Genomic DNA, 22,970 nt, shown 5'->3' with positions numbered 1-22,970 from the left:
GATTTAAAAGTGACACCCCCATTTATCGAGTGGTGGAGTGAATTAGGACATTTTTAAAACCTTGCTGTATCAAGTAAGACAGCTTATCCAGTGATTATTTGGGTTACGTGAGTCTTTGTGATAAGGGCCCCACTTTTACATGGGCTCATTTCTACGGTTAACATTAATGCTCTCTCAAATAGGATAAAATGCAATACTGTATTTGTGAATTCCATTTAGTTAGGAGCTTTTGGACGAGAATAATCATCTCCACCTAATATTTTTTTTTCAAGACTTCTCAGGGTTCAACCTTTGTCTGGTAAGGTGATAAGTATGGCAAGGTTTTTCGTAAAACCACTTTTGATTCTAACAAGAAATAACTTAATTATGGGTTATCTTAAGGATAACAACAAGTTCTTATAATAAAATTTTACAGTAGAGATGTGGAGATGCTTGAATGTTGATAACGTTGTATGAGGTATAAGAATTGGTCAGTGTTCAAACGAAAGCAGAGACGGTAAAGTGATCTAGACATTTGATGAGTTTACTGTCAGAATATTCACGGCACTAACGGTATAAACTTTAATCTGTTACGCCTTAGTTAGTTTGCCGAGTAAAACGAAGCTCGAGCTTGTATGATAAGCATTAAAGTGGCCATGTTCAGTGAATTGTTTTCTGCAATTAATCTAGGCTGAGTTTTCCGACTTTCTCGTGCAATAAATGAGCAGCTGAGTTAATTTGCCAACTACATCCTTTTTATTTTTGACGCTTCATGTTGGGCAATTTCGATTTTTACTAATTTTAAGAAGAAATGCTTGCCCAAGGTGCAATTGGTGTTAAAAGGACGCCATACCCATTACCATAACTCGAAAGATAGAATAAAGTGCAAAACGTTACGATAACACTTACAAGCTCAAGCTGGTTCTGCGCTTTTGGTCTTCTTATCCTCGAACTTGAAATGCTTTAGGATCAGTTAATTGTGATAATCACAAATTTTAACTAGAAGCCTGTTTTGCCTTCAATCTTTAAATAAACAAAATGGTCATAATCTCCCTGCCTCTTAGCACTTGCCTAAATGGCTATGATGAGGCGATCGCTAAGCACATGTAACGCTAAACGCATTCACGGTCTTTGAACAACAGGATTACAAAAAAGTTTATTTCTAATTCGCTGTCCTTACTTGTGAAAAAACTCAGCTTATCTGAATTTATCAGTTACGTGTGAGTATGTTTGATGTTATTAAAAAAAACATCAAAAATTTGCAAAGTAATTTACTCAAGGCGTTTTAGATGTCCATATTTTGCACGGGGCTTTAAAGTGCATATGCTACTTGATAATTGCGTCGAGGATGATTTAAGGCCTTTTCCATCTAAGCATGAATATGGGTACTGTAATTTATTGGGTATAAATTTGGAACACAAACCACCATTTTTAAAAGCGACTTCGTGGTTTTTTGTTCAGTTTTTTGACTAAGACTCCAAGGAACTTTGTGGCATCCCTGTGTAGCGATTCCTACTCATTAAGGAAGGTCACTTATAAGGAATGACAAATGGATGATAAACAAGAAAGAACTGATGGTGGTTTCTTCAACTGGACACAAAGTCCTTATTTATTTGTCAAAAAACACTTTTCTGAGTTTAGCTCCTTTTGGGATTTAAAAGATTTCTAAAGCCGTTTTTGGGAAACCATTTAGGGACCAGTAGTGGGTCAATATAGAGGGCTTCAAAGCTATTCTTTTTTGATTAGCAAAAAAGTTGTTTATGGGATGCCGTTTTAAGTCAATGGGAGCTTAAGGAGTCTTGCAAATGGAAATATTGGGCGAACATCTCGAACGTAAGTAACATTTAATGCACCTGAATTATGCTGTACCGTCGTCATTATCAAAACCCCGGTGGGACCCATCTACAACGAAAGGCCAACACACTATCTGCCAGATTTAGCCTGATTTATATGCAGGAATGCATGGTCAAATAGAGCCAACCGTGTGTATAGGTCATATTTATTCCCCACCCCACTGCCTTCTGTAGTTTGTCGTTGACCAGGAACTAAGCAGATCTTGCCATCTCTCGAGTTCAGGTACACTTTGTCTTTTAGTCATGCCTGATCTTTCGCTGGTCTCGAGCTTCCAAATCGGGTGTCTTGAGCGAAGACACCGCCAACACATATGTTTTTGTTCTGTAGCCATTTGCATGATCAACCCGCATTGGTGCGTCCCAACACCTTACAGCATAAATATTCTACATATTCCTTCTAGTAAATAGCCTAAATTTTCGATCAAAATTCTTCATTGATGAAGTGACTGGTCTGGTTAAAATTGTCATGCATGCTGCCGCAATTGGAGCCAAAAACAAACAGCGTTACTTGAATTTTTACTTTCCCAATTTTTCCAATCTTTCTGGAGTTAGCTTACTGTTGCCGATTGCCAAGTTACCTATTGTACTAGTTTATTGCTACTAAATTGAGGCGAATCATCTTGTAGCGGGTAAATAATATTTAGTACTTTGTCAGTTTCCTTCATATACCTCATTTCAGAAGAGTATGCAATAAACGTACATTCGCAGCATTTCCATTGTCTTTCAGTGGTGATCAGGTCGTAAAACATAGCGCATTGTTTGCATGGATGATGCACTCGTAGTCTGTAGAAAACTTGCAGCACACTTTTTACACAGAGAAGGAAAGAAAGCGCTTTAAATGGAATCAGACGGTGACATACGAATTGCGTCCAAACGAAATGTAGACTAAAACGATGAACAGTAACAGTGTCACTCTAAAAACGACGTCTCAAAGTACGCCGAAACAGAGTGTGATATTTTAACGTGATCATCGATGCAGCATATGTCCTCTCAGTCACACACTGCTGTCACGGTCGCGAGAATGACTGAAGTGTTGGGTCACAGGAACGAGAAATATGCGTATTTCCATGTGTTGCTAATTTTCCAGAAACGTATAAATGAATGCGAACTTCAACAGGTTAAATAGCCAGAAGCTCCCATCCTCATAAACCGCCCACCATTTTATACTCTGTCGCATAGCTTAAAAACTAAATTTCAAAACGCTGTTTTATTTGCTTTACAATTATTTTTAATGGAAGATGGATAAAAGGTGTTCACAGTAGCATTAAGCTGAGGGGAGGGTAAGTGAAATAAGAACACACTTGACCTAAGGAGCCCTCTTTTTTACGATTGAAGCATCAGTTTGTGCCAATAAACGGAAGCAAAACGTTTTTTTATTCATTGTATCATTTATTTGCATTTTTCATACCCTTCGCCAACGCAATTGAATGAGCTATCGACTTTGTAAAATTTGGAATAACTCCCCCAAATGTCTTAGGTCATTATCTGAGTGTAAATACTAAAGAGCGCTAAGCTTGGTATTTGAAACCAAGTGACAAAGCAGACTTTTCAATTATAGACAGGATTTTTAGCCGCTCATCAAAAGATGCTACGTTGTGCTTGTTTTATTCCAAGTCCTGCATTTGTTCATGAGTGTTTGTAGGTGTTATTCAAATCTAAAGTATGATTGTAAGCTTGTTTTTGCACATTTTTATGGGACTGGGCAACGCAATATTGGTGGTTGGCACGTTATATTTAAATAAAGTAAATATCATCATTGATACGATTCTTTGCCTGTTCTAATGTGCCATGCTCATGCTCTCTGTATTCTGGTTAATAATAGTAGTAGTCACTTAAATTATAAGGCTTTGGCGGTAGCATAAACATTTATTTTGGTTTGTACAATCACTAGTGTTCACACCCACAGATTCATTTAAACATACACGGTACTTTGCGGCAATAAAATATTAAAGATGGCGAGGAGATTAAAGAAAATATCTTAAGTCAATTCACTTATAGTTTCCATCTAGTTAAGGTGAATTAAACAGTGAGAGATAATTTTGTATACTCATTCTTCCAATAAGCTGGCTTATTTTTATTCTAGAGGAATTGTAAAGCAATAAATGAACCTACGCTTTAAATAATGGCCCATAATGATAAATATTAACTCAGCCTTAAGGTGCATTATTGGCAGCTTAATGTATTCTCAAGAAAACAGGGGAAACATCTGTCTACATTGTATCGGAAAGAAATAATGGATACTGTAGTCCCAACTTAAAGCTCGGGTTCATCATTGGCCATTTTTTCCATTTTAACTTGAGAAAAGGCGATATTACTTTGATTGATGATGTTAATACGCTTAAAGGAGTACCTTCTGCTTTCTGTTACGTGAATGTTATACTGGCCATACAGAAACGTAATTATTTAATTGTGTGTAATTTACATGGAAACTTTTGACACGTTTGTGTCCAATGATTTTACAATTGATTTACGGTCGACTGTGTGTCGGAAGGCTCGAGCAAAACAAGGCGCACGCAATGATGCCAGGTCCTTGGTGGTGTCAATGTTAGAAAATTGGATTTGTGACGCTGAGCCTGGGCGACATAAATTATCTATTCATGAACCATCAATCCAGCTATGTCGTTCTGCACTACATCGATCTCCTCGTGCAGAGTGCTCTGTGATTATTTGAACTGGAGACTTGACTCATTCCATTTTCACTATTTGAAAGGTATTTGCGCAATGGCTGTAAATATTACAATTAAAAGGGTAGCTGAACAGACCGATCGTGCCCGTAGCTAAATAATACAATCATGTTTTCGCACTATTTTATGCTGAACCGAATCTTCATTGACGCTTTGAGGGTCTTCACACTTAGCTTACACAGCGAAAGTAGGAAACCAATGGAACAGAAATATTTCCTAATAAAGGGTATTTGTTGGTGTAAAATCTCATGCTGTAAAAACATCCGTAGTAGGGGTATTTTTCTCACATGATGAATAGTCTAATCAGATTATACGCCTGCGCGCTATCTGACCTACATTTAAACTGTTGTGATACCTTCATATTTAAATAGACTACTTTTGTTCAATTTATGCCACTACATTTAATAAAAGTTGCATAGTGAGTGAAACATAGCGGAGTGATTCAGTGTAGTGTAAGATTTGAGCATCTTCTAAGAAACAAGCTTCGCCTCATTTTAACTAAACAGCTTACACTACAATGCACTTCTTCCAACGTTTTACGTATCCCTGAGACATTTTGGGGTCAGACACATTAAACCACTCCAGAAATTACCAGAGGTCTTATAATTCGCATTATGATGCGACTTTATTTGTCCTCTAACAGCATTTACTCTACCACTATCTTTCCTCTTGTGAATAAAGGCTTAGTGTCTCCGTATGACCTTTTAAAATTGTTTTTATTTTCGGTGGTTCTGCTGCGAGAGTTTGACTTGTATGCTTGTAACAAGAAATCCGTGTGTTCATAGACCCTTTTTAAATTATACCTTTTTTACCAACACAAAAATTTCATTAAAGGACTAATTTAAATTTTGACAGAATGCGCACCAAAAGCCGTAAAAATTAAAGGGTTACTTTGAAAAGACTTGACCACACTCAGATAAATACAGGTGGGTCTTGTTTTTGTCTAAAATTTCAGCATTTTATGATCATTGTTGACCTGAAGCGGTTGCAAATAGCTTACCATTTCACTTGATAAGCCGTTTCTCAAATTCATTACATTTTACAATAAATTTGTAATTTAATTGCTGTCACTTTATTTAAGGCTCAGACGTTCAGATATGCTTATATTAAACAGATGCTATGGGGTGAAGTGAAATGAAAGTGAAAATTAACGTACCTACTAAATAAAAATCCTCTGGATGGACTTTATTTTAGGACACTATGTGAGAATACTAATATCGAATTCCCTCTTCATTAAATTATAAAAAATTCGCGCAATTTACAATTTCATGAAGGGGTTGCAGGTTGCGATTGGGGCGTGGAAGCACGTGGGCGTGTATTCCCAGCTGGCACCAGCAGGCTTGAGCGGTGCTCAATGTGCTTTCCTGTCTGACAGTTAACTCACAAAAAACGCAAAATTTTACTGAACAGCTAAGAAATGTACAACCCCCAAAAAAACAATTGCAATGAATGTAGTACTGTAGACGGGTAAAAGTGGATCCATGATGTGTCCCAGATTTTAGCACATAAAGGTGCTATTTGGTGAGACAATGGAGTTCTAGGCTTATTGGACTTTTTATGCATAAAGTGCTGTATTTAAAAATCACCAAAAGGTATCTTACGACTTTCTTGTTTTTTGTTGGAAAAGCACAAAAGAATTTGTGGTTAGCAAACTTTGTTAGGTTAATGTCATTTGCTTGTTTTATTTTCAGAGCTGCGAATAAAAATACAATCTTTTATAATGCAGGGCAATCAACGTAATTTTATTACATAAATGAACAGTTTTATCCTCGGTTCAACCAGGTCTCAACTGCAGAAATCGATGTTTCGTATAAACAAGACCAAAGTGAATTGGTGTACGCGAAATTTCCGTTATTCTTTTTTTATGTGAAGGGCCGAATCAAGATTCATGGAATATTTTTAAGGTCAAATGCACATCTTAACGGCCAGAAACGGCGCAATACTATGTAATTTCGAACAATAAATAGCAAAGCACCCCCGTTGCTTGTGTGGCATAATGGTACCCACAAAGAGAACTGATATTTTGGTAAATTGAGTCTACTTTGAGTGTAGAGAGCAGAGCGTGTTGTCTTTCACAGTTTACGTACGATGATATTCGTCTAATACCAGGAAACATTATTAACCTGGTAACCGGCTTGATAAACTGCCTAATTGTTTATATGAAAAACATGAGGTCATCGTCGGTTTTGAGCCCACTGAAGCAGCAAGAGCATAAGGGTTGCAACGAAGTAGTGAAAGATAAAGAATCGTTAGATTTATCAAACCTTTTGCAAAGCAGAAAATAAACCAAAGATCCTGATAAAATCATTTTTTAGCTATCTCAGGCAACGTTCCGTGTATGGACCGTGCTTAATTTATTTTCACTAAAATGATTTTGGTATTCTAGCAGTATTGAGCTTGTTTAACGTAATGCTCCTTCCCTTTTCAGAACGACCTCATATCTGAAGCCCAGTTCTGAGGCGATTTTATATAGTTTATCTGTCATGATCAAATTCAAAAGTGTTTACTAGTTATTTACAGGTGTAAGCAGAAAACAGTGTAACAGAACGTAAAGATGCAGTGTTTGGCGTCACAATTATGTCCATAATACTTTTACAATCTGAAATGTAATTGTTGTCATGGAATAAGGTGGGAATCAGGCTTCACGAAGGTCATATTCTAGCTGAGGTAATTGTCGAATTACTGCTGGAAGAGACGGATTCATTTTTGAGCAGATAGGTTTACGTTCTCTCCTAAAATAAAATAAAATACCACTGCTACTTTTAAATTAATAGGCAGCAATACTTTTAAATGCTCACCAGAAGCAGGTAGTTGTTGAACATTCTTTAGGAACATGTCCATATTTTCATAGCGCAGCATTTTTATCGGACTGCTTTGCAGCTGACACTTTGTTGTCCCAGCGGGAGGGGCAGAGGCTGACTGGCTGGTCAGTCGGGGAGGGGGAGCGGGCGGTGTTGCCTCATCTGGACTGGGCAAGGCTGGAGCTGACTTCCGCCGAGCGCTTCTGGGATTGTCTTCTTCTGGAACACAGTTCAGCGGCAGTGGCTGGTCCTCTCCGTCAACGTAGACCTGCATGTTGAATTTTACACGCGCATTTCGTTTGGCCCTGGGTGCATTGGGATTTCTGAGTCGACTGACGAGAACTGTGGACAAGGGCAGACGAAGCGGTTGGGGTAGATTTGCGGTGGTGTTGGGGATTTCGGACGGCTCTTCATTTACCGCTGGAACATCAGGAGTATCCACTGTGAGAGTCGAATGGCGATATGATTTACGTGAAAAGCCCTCCGGCCAAATGGGCGAAATATGAATGCCATTGAGAAGGAGTGCTTTAGCGGGACCTTTAAACACTGGGGGGTCTCGAAACACGCGTTTTCGTCGCTCGCGAAGGGCTTCTTGAATCTAAGTTGCAAAGGAATGCAAAAATTACAAAGAAACCTTAGTTTTGATTGAAATTTGCTTCAACGTGTGCTTGATTCTGGGCACTAGTCCAGTAATATTTGTAGCATTACAAATTAAAATAAGCGAACACTGGGTCTAACGAACGTGTGATACATGTTTGGGTATACCCTACGAAAGTACTAGAAAGGCTAGCTTGCTAAGTATGATAACTTGCACAAAAAGAAATAGACCAAAGCGGGATGAGGTGACGATTACCTCACTTGTACATTTAAGTATCCAGTATCAAAAGTTAACTTTGTTTTTTTCATCCTAAACAAGTTTAACGATGCGATAAATCAAGTAAACAACCACCAATCGAATGTTTTATTTTAAGCCAGTCATTATTTAATGTCTGAATCCTACAATTTAATACACATAACCACTCGAACTTTTTCGTGGACTACCTCTATGCTACGCATTCGTTCATCATGATCAGGTTGCAAGAGACTGATAGTGGCCATTAGTCGTTTCCTTTCGGTACTTCCACTATCCGCGGCAGTCGGATTCAATATTCCTCCTAGTGATTGTAAGCGTTGCAGCTGCTGCTCACTTTGTCGGGTGTTCGTGTTTACTTTTGCCAACCTATCCAAGTAAAAATGTACTGCTGAAGAGGATTTGGGCGGAAATAATTGCCCGGAGTCGATGTGTGTAATAAAATGAAACTATACTATTTACTGACTCCGGACGTGATCTGTTGGAAAAAACAGTTTTTCAGAACAAAAGCGCGCCTCATTCACCCACCCATTTTGAATGAAATATTACATTGAATGGTTGTGAATGCTATGTGCTATAGGTATTTTACCAAATACAATGGAATTAATTGAACTCATCCCCATAAAAAAATTAATTAAATACAAAGCATTTGGAAAAAGTGCACAAAATAATGGCGTGTCGGTACGTTGTTTACCGTTTTAGTGTTGCGATTGTTCCATTTAGCCTAGCACTGCGCTCCTGCAAGTCTGATAACTGTTCTAGCTGTTCTTCGAGAATCCTGTAAACAAGTGGAATAGAAACCTGTGTGATTGCATAACGATGGCTTGCCTTAAAGCTTAACACGCAAATTAACTTTGCAGATCCACTCAGATAAATCTGTACATGAATACTGAAAATCACTCAAACTTCCTCATTACAACCAAATGTTGTAATTTATAATTTCAAAGTATGAATGCATTTTCTCGCTATTCAACAAATGACTAAATGCTCATGTGATTATAATTGCTGGTGATGCATGACTTTTAAGCAACCGATATTCTGTAGCACTTAAAAAGTGCTCAATGCGGAGATTGCACTGAAATGTATGAAAGCAAGTATCAATTACCGCGTTTCCTGTTCAGCCGAATCCATCTCGTTCTCTGCATGTTGCCAAATTGACTTCCGCAGGAGGGGATCACTTTCTACAGGGCAAAATATTTAAATCACCAGTAAAGCTGCTTCATAATCCAACACCTCTTACCACTTTATTGCAAAAAAGATTAGCGCACCACAGCAAAATTCAATAGCTGACGTCGCAAGCTGTAAGCGATCCTCGAGAGCGCTGACCATTTGAAAGGTGATTCGGCATCTACCCTTGAGCACATCATTGCCTGTCTCTTCAATGACGCCCTCTAGGTCCGCTAACTGACCAATTAGAGAAGACCACGTGGTCTGATAGGCCGCAAGCGCATTGTCCAACGTTTGTCTGTCCGAGCGCACCTTATGTATTCTGGTGTCGTAGAAGGGTTGGGCCTGCTGTAGACCCTTTCTGCGCTCGTACTTCTTCAACTGCACCTGGGAATACCACGTAGACAATTTAACAGCATCAGGATTTTACTTTAAATGACCAATCAATGGGGAATGAATACTTACAGCTATCTGCCTTTCACAGCACTGAACCTCCTTTGCAAAGATTGTTTTCATCCGCATTTGCTCCTGCTTCAAATCAGATAACGCGACACGAACTTGCTGTAACTCGTTTTTCGCACGAAAAGCGGTCTCCCTCTGTAAATCTTTAATGTGCCAATGAGGTAGTTGATGTTAATGAAGTGCCTTAAGTACTTATTTATTTCAAAAGATACTAATATTACATTTTAACAGGCACATTTCCCAGGTTCGATTTTGTAAGTCGCCTGTTTTACTTACTTTTAATCCGATTGGAAACTTAAATCAGTATTTGCTGACGATTTTTTTACCTGGTCCACCCGTCTTCTGAATAAATCTAACGCGAAATCCTCGAAAACTTTCCTATTTGTTTTGGACGAATGGGACTTGAATCATGCCAGTGAAATTAAGCCGTAAAGGAGATTCGGGCAAATTTCAGAAACGGGAAGAGATCTTAACAGTGTGTCTATGCTCATACCTGATGCAAATGACAGGCACATTTAGACAAATAGATTGATTTTGGCTAATGCGTTTTACAATGTTACCATAAACTATGCGTTTAAAATATCTCTTTTTGGCTTCAATGACGTAATGCAAAAGTAAATGAATTCGCTTGCGTACTATCCACGAACTTGGGCTGCTAAAGTTGTAGTCGATTTTAATATTTCTTTTTCCACTTTGACTGCTACTACACTAAAAACATCCCATTTTGGCTTGGCATTTACACGTATAACTGAAATCCAAATAATATCTATTTAATAGCTCCTCTAGGTAAGACTAATATCCGCTTCATTGCTACGATCTGAAGGAACCGCTTACACACTTTAGCCGCCTATAGAGTATCAATAATTTTTGGCAATGAGCTAGGGCTTGGTAAGAAGATGTGAATGCACCTGTGAGTTGTGGCAACAGTCCCAATAGTCGAAAGGCACTGACAAAGGATTCCCCACGAACCCCAGAGGCCATCAGCACCTGAAAGAGCGTAACTAGGTAGTTGACGTGCGACTCAGCGTCCATCTCCCGGCCTTGCTGAGGGCAGTGAAGGTCCGCGCACTGATATTGACCGCTGTCCGGTGTGCTGCGCGAATAATTACCAGGTTCGGATCAATAACAACTACTATGTTCCACGTCTTAAGCCATACTTCACTAATGCCTCGTACTGATAAGGTTGCTTTGATTTTTGCCAATAAGAAATGTTCAACTTCGGAACGGAAAATGTGACCCCAGAGCTTAACATACTGCGTATAGAAATAGCAGAGGAAATGAAATAGAAATTTACATTAATTACTGATTCAAAGAAGTCCTGTGTCTTGCATCTTTGTTTGAACACAGGAAAGATTTTCAACCTGTTCAACACAATTGAGCAAAAGCATGCGTATTCGAGGTGTAACAAATAAGACATGTATTCTGTACAGTATTTATTTATAAGTGAATAAAATTTGTGGGCTTGATTACTGATGCCATATTCATGGAATTACATGTTGTGTAAAATTATTTGTAGCATATGACGTGAACTTGCCTCAGTTTTCTTTCTGCATGTAAGGTTGTATGAGACACGTCCGGAAACTGGAGTGCGGGTTGATCACGATTGATCAGGAGGAAATTCTGCGAATTCTGTTGGCCTTGACGTTGCTGATGATGCTCAATGAGGGCTGAATTTGGTAGGAAACTACAGTTAACGGTTAGCGAAGTGAAAAAAAAAAGCGGTTAAGTGTAGCAGTCTGAAATCAAATCAGCTTAAGTGGTTGCTCCGACAAGGCAGTAGGGTTCTTGTGCATTGGTCTATTTTCAGAAAAATTGTCATATGCTTAGTTACATAGCTCATAAAATAATCACCCTCAATCTTGCCGGGAATCACCTTTTATGAGAAGTAGTGATGCTAAAGTTTGCTTAAAAATACAAATGGTGTTTTCCAAATCAAAGTAGACATATGCAATTAAATGGGTCATTTCCAGTGAAGACACGGCAATACTTCGACCGAATTGATGTAATAGTTTTCTGCCACAACGACACCCGCGACATTTCACTCTGTTAAACATGGAGACAGTCCACACTAGCCTGCATTTTGGTTGAAGGTATTAGTTAAGCATTTAGTTATATCACGTAAAGTGGATATCTTTATGCACTTTAGTGCTCCACCAAGTAATAAGTTTCCGCTAAAAATTGATGGGCAAAATGCGTGCTCTCCGTAAGTTATTTGCTTTAAATATGTCAAAATACCTTTATATATCCTTTATTACTTCCTATCTTCACCGAAACAATGGTAATTATAGTGAGTTGCACCAGGAAGGACTCCCATTGTATATTTGTAATTTTTCCTCCGAATAAACTGCCACAATTTACTCCTGAGGAAGTTAACGCGTAAATGTATATTGAACAGACGTCGTGATTAACTTTGTAGCAAAACTTCATTGTTTTCCGTTTCATTTAAAAAAGTCTCCATTCTTTGGTTTTAAAGTGAGATTTTATTAAGCGTGGAGTCTGACGTGCACTTGCGTTATAATTTAGTGTTTTTTCATGTGTTAGGGAACTAAATGCGTTAGTTGAACATAGATAGTCAATCCCATCAATTTTACAGTTCCTTTTTACCCACAATCCGAAATAAACATAATTGTAACATGCATTTGAGCTAAATCGATGATACCTTTTAAAGTATTCATTTAAAATAACGGAAGAGGTATCATAAATGCTGTTGGCTAAATTAATTATATCACTTTCACCTGCACATGTACCAACGGTCCATTTTTATTTATGAACATTGGAGGGTTTGTGTTCTTATTTTCTTTTAGACAAACTCGGCGCTAGTGTCCATGCAAAACAAAGTCGCAATCGTGTGAGCATCGAATGACTGAAGGGAGAAGGGTGAAAGGAGAACATTTTTGATTACCTTGATGGAGCTCAGGCGGACAGGTGCAAACCAGTTCCGCTGGTCGATGCACTGGTGTTGCCATCGTCGCCGTTGTTGTCGTCGTCACTGTCGTCCGCTGCTGTTGTCCCACATCGCAGGCGTTGGAGCCATGGACGTGCGGATGTGCATGGCCTGGAAGAGTTGACGGCATCAACACTGCTGCTGGTGTAATGCCACCTGAGACGGGCTGAAGAGGGCCAAATAGACATCACAGCAGCTGATCTTACAGTCCCATGGAATTGGACTTTTTCCAAAAATATCGATAAAACTTTAATTTACTGCAATGCTAAGGATATGTGTGACGAAGTTGATGGGGGGACATCGACAAAAATTAAGCAAAAAGGATTATGTGAGAGATTATGATCATACATGGAGACAAAGCAAATGAGGTCAGCGTTTAGTTATTGCGTAGCTATAGTCTATTAGTCCAAACGATTATTCTGCATACTTTTTCAAGAATTCAGTAGTGTAGATAAGTACATATTTACCTCATTTATGCTTATTTTAGATCGAAAAGCATCGATGAACTGAAATGAATGCAATATGTCCAGTCCACGTGGTTGTGGTCACAGTGTAAAAAAAGGGCGGCAAGAAGGTAATGCATCATTGTTAAATCGTAGTATTAACAATACTCAAATCATCCTACAAAGTGCAGATGATGAATGGTTTTATAAATATCACGTCTGAACCCTGTTTTATGACCTACCAACACGAGTTTTCAATTTTTAGAACTTTATTTAGTTGTAAATTGACGTCCATGCAAATCGACAAAAACAGAAAAGATGCAAACACAGATATACCGAGTTGTGGTTAGTTGCAAAATTTGCTGTCATTTTCAAAGTAAGGAGGAAATTATAGGGTATGAACCGTGCAAAGAATTATAAATAAGCATAGCTTTCCATTTTATACTTACTGAATCCCTGAGAGCACTTTTATTAGATACTATTAATTGCTCCATTCATTAAATACATTAATAACAATTATGCATGAAACATTAGATTACTTGTTGTTACCAACAACATGAGTGACTATCTCTACTCCTTTGAGATGCATGTTAGGTAAGCATTCTTTTTGTTGTGCCATGGAAGTCCCCCATAACTAAGTCAAATTAGGCAAAAGCTGCATTTCACGATGCTACGATTAGCTAATTTTGCTTATGTCGCTGAAACTTTATGAGGCATCGCATGTTGAAATGGTTTAAGACTTGCTTGTGAGGAATGTTGTTGTTGTTGCTGTTGAGTTATTTGATGGAGCTGATGCTGTTGAAGGAAGGCGTGGCTTGAGGGAATTGCGTAGAGGACAGCTGGTTGGTTCTGGACCTTTCTGTGAGGGTCTGAAAAATACAGATAGCTCTTACCGTTACTCTTCAAACCCGATAAAGGGAAGTTCTTTTTGCAGTTAAATAAAGTGTCCTACTGAAAAAAAGCATTATTGATAGAGACGATAGTATCGCAAACATCAAGGGATACAATTATTTTATGCCTAAGTGGAGCTTTGATGGGGTTATCTATGACTTTTTTTAACATTACATTTACATATATGGATGGAATGAGATGATAGTACATTCCTAAAAAGGTTGCATTTTAGCATGCAGATTCGTCTCTTGCAATTTTGGGGTAAATATGGGTGACGAATGTCGCCAGAATCTTGACACCTAGACATCACGCGATGTTTTAGCTTTAAGTCCAGAAGGCCTTTATAATAACGATTTCTTCCAGATGCTAAGAAAAGCCATTTCATAAGTAAGAAACTAATCTCTTCCTCCGAAAAAAATAAACGATTAAGGTAGAATGTAAACTACGAGTGTAAGCTAGTGGGATTAACGTACCAGACTGGGTGGGCTGGTAGGCGATGAGGGTGTAGGTTTGGTTTCCCTGATGAACTTGGGCCCCCGCCGGCGTAGCAGTTACTGCGGTAGTCTGGCCTATCACCTTGGTGATCTCGGCACGACGTACGCTGCCGTAGTGTGAGTCGACGGGCCTCTGGGTGGGTGGCGAGGTGACGCCCAGATTACTGGTGAGGAGTGTCTTCTGGTGGGCCACTGCTGCTACCCTCGTCTTCCGGCCCAGATTGGTGGCTGCACCTGCCCCCACCACCATGCTCGGTGCCATAGGCGCCGTGGGGATTCTCGAGGTGAGACTACCACTACCACCTCCACCATTAGCACCAGCAGCAGCGATCCCTCCATTGGCAAGTGATGTGCCTCGCTTCGCCTCCGTGAGTGATTTAGGAATAGAGGACATTTGGTTGCTTTGTGGCTTCCTTATTTCTGGTGACCGAACGGCATTAGCTATGCTAGAAGCACTTGAGGTCTGCAAGTGGCAAAGGTTACCATTCTCACACATACTGAAGGACACAAGTTCTATTCCAACTTCTCATCCCCGTCCCTGCTATTAAAAAAACCCACTAGGTTAGCATAAATATTCAAAAAGCATGGATCATTTGAAAGTACGTACATTTCATTTTACACTTCAGTTTAATGAGCTTCATATTTTGGATCTAAATTCACATCGAGGCTGCACTTTATGAACACGCTTTGCTAAATACGACGATCTTCAATTAATACATTTGCAAGACAATTAATGGAAACAATTTCCCAGCTATGGCAAGACTATTTTTTGGACTTTGATACCAAGTGTTCGGATGTATGATAAATCCTCACTGAAATGCAAATATCGGCTTCCTAGGGGCAGGGCTTAGCATGAATAAATTATTCAGGTTTGCACTTTTTAGGCCCATTTCTCGATCACAAACACGGTGTTCACCTTTAAGCATTCAAAACGTTTTTTCAATTCAAAGCATTTTACAATAAACTAACTTGAATTAACAATTGCCATCTCATTAAAGACGAAGTTTTATGCTCCTGTTAACTGTTCCAGTCATAGATATTCGGTAAACTTATACCCACATTTTTGCTTTTTGATTCTCCTGCAATTTAGTAGAACAGTTACCTAATATTTAATGAGCATAACTTTGCTGTATCACTGAGCCACAGTGAAGGCTTCATTTTAGCCAGGCAACTAATGTTATATTTAAAAACGGTGGATCACCAAATAAATCAGTACCTTAACTTGTTTTGCGATACCTCTGAGGTGTTTCATTGCATCAAATTTTGATAGAAATGTATGACCTGGCAGTAAACCAGCAGATAAGAAATTGGACCGATTTTTTTTAAGTAAACGGTAAGCATAAAATAAAAGCACTATTTTGGATTGCAAGGATAAAGCCCTGCAATCCGCAAAACCCATATATTTACGTGTGATTTCATGTGCTCACAGCATCTCTTAAAACATGATGTTCAAACACATAAACCTGTAGATAGTCTTTGCAAATGGTTAAACTCATGTGGTAGAACAGAGCACTGGACTCTAACAAGAGTGACACTCTCACACCAAATGAAACAACTTTTCCCACTAGTTTTATTATAACTATGTTCATCCTCAAATTTTCTTAGTTATTTAAAAGACGCATCATGGCCGGAACTCCAAATTTGAGCATGTGGATCCCAGAGGAAACATCTGATTGCCATCCAGTTTAATTTTGACGGTGAGATCGCTTTCGCTGGAAGAGAAGGTATGCTCTTTTGAAAGCACGCGCAAAGTGCACGATATATAAGCCTTACTCATGAAATTACTACTCCTCTGACGGACAAAAGAAGTGCGAAGGTTACAAAAAACATCAAAAAGAGAAGTCGAACTTAAACGATTCATTTGAAAGCCTAAATTAGGCAGGCCGTGAAATATCCAGTGAATTTGGTAGCTAAATGCTTGATCACACAGCTAAATGAATGCTCCGCATGTTATAAATAGCTGATGAAAACGACTATTTTGTAATGAAAAGAAATCACTTTAGAAAACAACCAATTGGCAAATTACGCCTCCTCATAATTTAGATCCACAATAAAGTTCTGTTGATTCTGTTAGGATTGTACGTTATGTTATTCCCGATAATCAAAATTCCCATCGCAATTATAGTAGCAGGGACATATATGGACAGGCTGTCACGTCTTTTCGATCTTTCACTGATTTGCAAAGATAGCATTCTACTAGTGGCTACACTTTGTAGACATGAGTGTTATGAAATAAAACCCAAAAAATGAAAAACCTGCCTTTTGCTCGATATACGAGCATTCGTGGGAGGAAGCAGGGAAGATTACATAATTCGCCAAAATCTGCAGTGAAAAGTGAGGATTAATTGATTCTTCTGTGAAATTACAAGACAAAGGGCAAACAGTTCATAGCTTTGCTCCAAAAAAACTGAATTAGGATAGTCTTCATTCCCAGATGAATTTGAAGGAGTTACAAGATAATTGAAAGTAAAACGTCAGAAAACCAGATATTTTTTCCATGACAACTTAGAATAGTGGAAAGTTAAAGGCACTTTTTACTTTAAATTGAAAAATGCCAAACTGCGACCTACCAGGAGCCACATAAGCTACGAACACCTAATTGTGTGGTACTTTTAAAAGGGTTATGAATGCTACTTGAGAAGAAAATATGGGTGCCATGGATTTTTTTAATGAAAGTATAATGGACCAACAATCTAAAAAAGTGAAAATATTTACAACTTTTAAAGCAAAAGATGTCCTCCTATCAGACGCTGATAGCTTACTTGAATGGTTTTAACCCATGACAGACCGAACCAATTGGCAAGATAAGTTCCAATGCAAAATATCAAAAATTCAGAAAACGATTAGGTCTTCCGTGTTAACACTTGTGTGGGTTAAATCTTGTCTCCCAAAGAATAGGCGCTTCCCACTTTGCCGTGCCCATTGGACGGCACGAGTGTACAACCGAGGTGTCTGCGCCGTTCCGATTGGACGGAGAATGCGCGATTGATTAGTAATACAAGCCAATCAAAATCCAAGTAGGGAATTGCGTTTGCATTCGTGCAGACGTGGGAGATGCGCAGGTGGGATTTTGAGCAACAATCAATCGTCTCCACCTACTGGTCATGTCTGACACGTTACCGTGCTTTACAAGGACACTTTTCATCTATTTATGCTAGGCTTCCTCTCCACTCCGCTTTGGCTAAGGAGATAATTTATGCGTGGCAATATTCTAACAATTCAAATTCATCTGAAAGCGCTAACCATTATAGAATTGGGAAGAAAATTAAGCTACACTTTCTGAATATTTCTATAAGGCAGCCATAATTAATTGGTATAGGTTTCTTTTAAATTAGTAGTCCTAAATTTCGATTTATTACATTTAAACGGTGATTAAAAATTTTACCAGTTTATTTACCGATAATATCTTTTAAATTACACAAACATAAAACTAAATCCTAGGATCATTTCATTAAAGCGTCAGAAAGTCAAATGCCCCCTACAGTACTTCTGTGTTTCAAGTATGCTTGAGAGGGTGCAGTGTCCCAGACTGTGTGCTGGCACATTACTGCCTTGAACATATCGTAATGCACTAGGAATGCCAGTTTCTACACCTAACAGCTCAAATACCAAGCCCCGTAAACCAAAAAACTCTCTGTGTGCTACTAGAAAAAAGGTATTTGTTTCATGAAAAGTATTAACAATGATGAGAGCTCGAGAAACACTTCTCTATTTATTAGACAAAAATTGTAGGGCAATGTTTGCTACTTCCAAAATGTGAGTAAAGATAGATAAGGTTAGTAGCAATGCGATTGGTAATGCAATTATTCATGCAACACCTCGTCATTTAAAGGGGAATAATTCAACGGATAAAAGTTTATGTATCGTCTCATTAAACCGCTGAATACCTTATTTGATGTGGTAAAATGGTGTGTTCACGCTGCGGCGGCCATTTGAAAAGGTTGATCCGGGGGTAAAATCTGTGCTCGCATAAGACTCAAAATTTAAAAGAACATGGTATAATTTAATTTTATCGCAGGCAGAGTCATTGGGTCCTTATCGTAAAACAACTTGACCTACGAGTCTGCAAATGAAAAGTGCAAGCATATGAATCATTGAAACGATTCACTCATTTGCTTTAACTGCTAAATGCCACGGTTTGTTGTTCTTGAGTTCCAACATGATTTGAGTAGCCGTGTAAACAGAGTAAATTGACAAGTAGACCATAAGTCTAAGTTACTAATGCAACTAAATGGGTGTTATGGGTTAGCACTTAAATTTGATCACATTAATTGGCTTTCGGAGAAACTATCCCATCATATACAGATAGCGTTTAAGGTGACCCAAAAACTACTGAAAAACTTTAAGATATGGACATATTTACCTACACCAATTCTTCTTTCAAACGGACCTACCAAAGATGGCTGTAGCCAGGAGGTGGAAACTTGGATACTTGGATACTTTTAAAAATTTAGCCATCCTGTATATAGCTGTGATATAACTATTCCGCACAAATTGTCAGATGTAGGAGCCTTATTGGGAACGAATTGACTTGCATGAAATTGGATCAAGCTGTTTTCGAGTGAATTTTCTATGAAATATGCCGAATAGAAAAGTAAAACTAATGGCCATCCATAATACACTGTAATGTAGGAGTGAAGACGATGTCTATCAGAAGCTAGCTGCTAGGTAAAGTCAAGGTTAGAGCTTGGAAGTAACTTTGAAGGAGTATTAATTCATTCGTGGTTTTTCTTAATTTTCATCACCTCACTTCCCTATACACCTTACCTATGCAGCAAAACGTACCAGTTCCAAAATGCTCAGTTTTTAAACAAATTAAAACGGTTGATTCTAAAATGCTGCAAACATAACGGGTTTTAATGGCTCTAATACTACTTTACTTCTGCTTAGTTTGATCATCTAAAGTATTCATAATGAAGCTGAAATGTCTAGTGAGCACATTCAGATATACACGGTCTTTAATTGTGCATCGCCTTTTGAGTAGGAGGCTATATTCGAGAGGTGCTCGAATTGATAAAGTATGAATTGAAGAATAGGTCCTCTAAACACTACCCACATTTGCATTTTAACGAGCAAGGTTTGTTGTCCATCATGAAATTTTCAATGGGCTTAAAGATCCGTGTTTTCGATCCGCTGTGATGGGTAGACCCTCTCGATTTTTGGTCATGATGAGACTGCACCTTAAATTATTTTACACATTTTTTAGGAGAGGAATAGATTTCTTATTGAATTTCAGTGGTAAGTATGCGTTCAATCAAATATGGCATTTTAAAGGTCTTCAAGTGCCACATTCACTTTATCCTTATGCGAACTTTTTCCTTTCATAAATCATTTCCATTTTGACGACAAGTTATTTTTAATGAAACCTCACTCACACTAATGATAAATATGACGATTTGTTTTAGTCTACTTTTATTAGTGAATGTGTTTAGTTGGAGTTGAATCCATTCAACAGTCAACATTTCTTCATTTTCCATCACAGTGTCTTGTTCAAAAGTGCATGCCGATATGGAGTGTGTTATGAGAATACGGAGAGGTCCGTAATCTGTCAGCATAGAATGATATACGCGATTTTGACTGGGGGAGAGGATTTGACCTATATCTGGAATTAATAACATCAACGAAATTTCCAATTATGAATGTGTATTTTGGTGTCGGTTTTTATTTACGTTTTTAAGAGGAAGTTGCATGCATTTAATGCGTATTTGTGGGCTTGCCAGGGCGTCTATCAGATAATTTAATATTAAGCTGAAATTAAATTAGCCTAGTGATGAATGTCAAAGATTATCAAGGTTTTTTAAAAGTTAGTCTTCTTAAGGTCTGTTCCGCTCAGAATACTCCCCACCTACAGTTCACTGATGTTTTTTTCAAAAGCCACATTACCTTTATTACTACGATTAATGTCTCAATTCAGAAGGCCTTTTTAACCATGAAAATTTTATCCTTTTGCATTATTTTTCGCAAAATGGCGGCATAATGTTAGGCTTTCATTGGGAAGTGTATTCCTTCAACTACAGATCGCAAGAGCATGATAAAAATAGATTAAAAGTAGGTAGAGTTTTCCAGATTTTCCTTTATTCAGAGTTATTGCATATATGTCTAATACAAAGCCGACAGTAACAATCAATATGCCTTTTGCAATTGGCCATGATTTTTAAGTTAGCTGTGCTAATGAATAGTTGACTGGCCTTTGAGGTACTGGCAAAATCCTAACAAATCAAATGTTGAGAGCATGGAAATAGCTTTTTCTGATGACCGACTTGACAAACGCATCGTTATTTATCTGATGCTTTTATTAAAATGTAAGCACGTCGTTACATAATGGATGAATGGCTTTATATAAGATGGGATGTTGCGTTTCCTACAGGCGAACAAAATATACGAAATTCTACTTAACAATAGCTTTATCTAGCACTGAATAGGTAAAAATGACGGTTTCCTGTGCGGTAGATCACTATTCATGTAGTACAGAAAGCTTTCAGTAGAGACCCACGAATCCGGTCACGGGATTTCATACCGGCTTTCAAATTCTGGAATAAGTCAATTTTTGAATTTGAAAAGCTAAACACTGATTGAGGATATAATTCTGATCTGATACTACGACGGCAACCCTACCCAATGCATTATGGCACGGTGGTATTCATGCACACAATGATTCGGAAAAATCAGAGCAGTTCAGAAAGCCGTCCATGTAAAGGAAAGTTGGAATTCACGAGGATTCTGAATTAGTTAGTATTCATCACCTTAGTTCTTGCCAATCAAGTGAAATGATAAAATTAATCCCCTTTAGTGAATGCATAGTTTGTGTGCACATTAGTGGGCTAAGCCACAAAGAAATTGGGAGAAGGCAGAAAACCGAGCCATGCATTATGCTGCCTTTCATTGCAAACGCTTATTTAATGATTGGATGTGAAAACCAATTGAACATTATGTAAAATTTGGTGGAAGTATCATAAATCTATTGTTAGGCTGATTTTGTTAAGCCCGAAATACTAATTGAGCAATATTGCGCAATTCGTCACCTCGATTTGGGCTCGAGCAAATGCTCAATTAGTTGCTTGTAGAGGGCATAAACTTTTTCCTACTCAAAGGTGAAGATATAGCTAAATACTATTTGCTCTAGCGATAGTGCTAAGGCGCAATTTAAGTATTGCGAAAAGAAGAAATTAATGGGAGATCTTAGATATTGAATTACATATAGTAATCAAAATGTTGCCGTTTTGGTAATATGCTTTTTACTTTCAAAACAAATGGTTTTATTTAAAGTAAACGAATGCAGAGGCCGGCAAAAAACTAAAATTAATGGGTTCTTCCATATTATTCCTTTTTTGAGTAGTCGCTATTGCTAATTTCCACTCCAAAAACTATAATCTTTCTATGAGTCCAAAAGATAACCAAAAATTCAGTACGATTCAGCTTATGCATATTAACATTGAAAGTGACTTGATTTGTATCGTCGTATGCTTGAAAAATTGTAAATCAGTCCACATGAATGCAAATCGTTTTAATTTTATTTAAAATAAACAAAGCAAACTGCACATTTAAAAAGCAATTTGATAATGCTTTAAACAACTAATCTATTAATTTACGCCTAATCACTCACCGTACTGAGTTGGCCAAACTGTTGCTTCCTCATATCCATGGTCGTTCCTGTCACGCTTCCTGGAGAGCCATCCGACTCTGTCCTTCGTCTAAATGCCTGAGCATCGGAGTTGATTACAGTCTGGCTGAGTCGTAGTCGTGGGGAGCTCCTGAAGTGCTGTTGCTTCTGAGGACTGCTGTATCTACAGCAAGCTCGCGGAATCCTGCACACCACGCCACTGTTGGCACTGCGGTTCGGAGAAGCTGTGGGTGTGGTCCCGGCTGAAGTGAAATTCCTTAGGGAGTTGAGCAGTTGTTTGGCCCGAGAGGTGCGCGTGCGAGAATATTCCTCAGATTTTTTGGACAAGGACACGTCTTGTAATGGATTTTCCGTGATTGCTGTCACAGTGTACTGACCAGGCGACGAAGATACGAATGTATGTTTCATCAACCCTTTATAGCCGTAATAACTTATTCTTCGTTCAGCATGCCCACACTTCTCCCATCTAATAGGAGCACCCAGCCAGAGACTGGTAAAGCTGCTTCTTTTGATTTGAACAATTTCATTGGCTCTCTTTTGACCAGTCGGAGCGTGGTTAGGTTGCCATGGCATGCAGGCTTATCGCAAAATATATACAGCAAAATTTTGCTTATTGGAAGCGGCTTGCCCGAATACCGCAGATCTATCTATAAACCGTAGCATTGATAATGGTTAAACATGAATTGGCCCGCACTTTTTCTTAACACAATAGGAAGTAGAAATGGCATGCACTACACGAAGATAACATAATTCAACTCTGCACTTCTTATGCAACTATTTT

At 38.4% G+C, this 22,970-nt stretch overlaps 1 protein-coding gene across 1 annotated transcript; it reads right to left on the bottom strand. All coding sequences in view use genetic code 11, as the record gives it.

Annotated features, from left to right (window-relative positions):
- Positions 1–1,837: 1,837 nt before the first annotated feature.
- Positions 1,838–22,597, bottom strand: EGR_01515 (Coiled-coil domain-containing protein; the record flags this gene model as incomplete). The annotated part of the gene is made up of 13 exons (XM_024490764.1): positions 1,838–1,881; positions 7,315–7,915; positions 8,359–8,536; positions 8,862–8,945; positions 9,273–9,348; positions 9,436–9,721; positions 9,800–9,939; positions 10,705–10,889; positions 11,379–11,463; positions 12,699–12,906; positions 13,889–14,052; positions 14,548–15,031; positions 22,172–22,597. The coding sequence occupies 13 exons, from the start codon at positions 22,595–22,597 to the stop codon at positions 1,838–1,840; spliced, it is 2,961 nt and encodes a 986-aa protein (XP_024354629.1).
- Positions 22,598–22,970: the final 373 nt, after the last annotated feature.

The sequence above is a fragment of the Echinococcus granulosus genome (genome assembly GCF_000524195.1).
Source record: "Echinococcus granulosus chromosome Unknown EG_S00006, whole genome shotgun sequence".
In the NCBI taxonomy this organism is placed as follows: domain Eukaryota; kingdom Metazoa; phylum Platyhelminthes; class Cestoda; order Cyclophyllidea; family Taeniidae; genus Echinococcus; species Echinococcus granulosus.
Note: the sequence above shows the minus strand (reverse complement) of the source record. Positions and strands in the feature narration are given on the sequence as shown.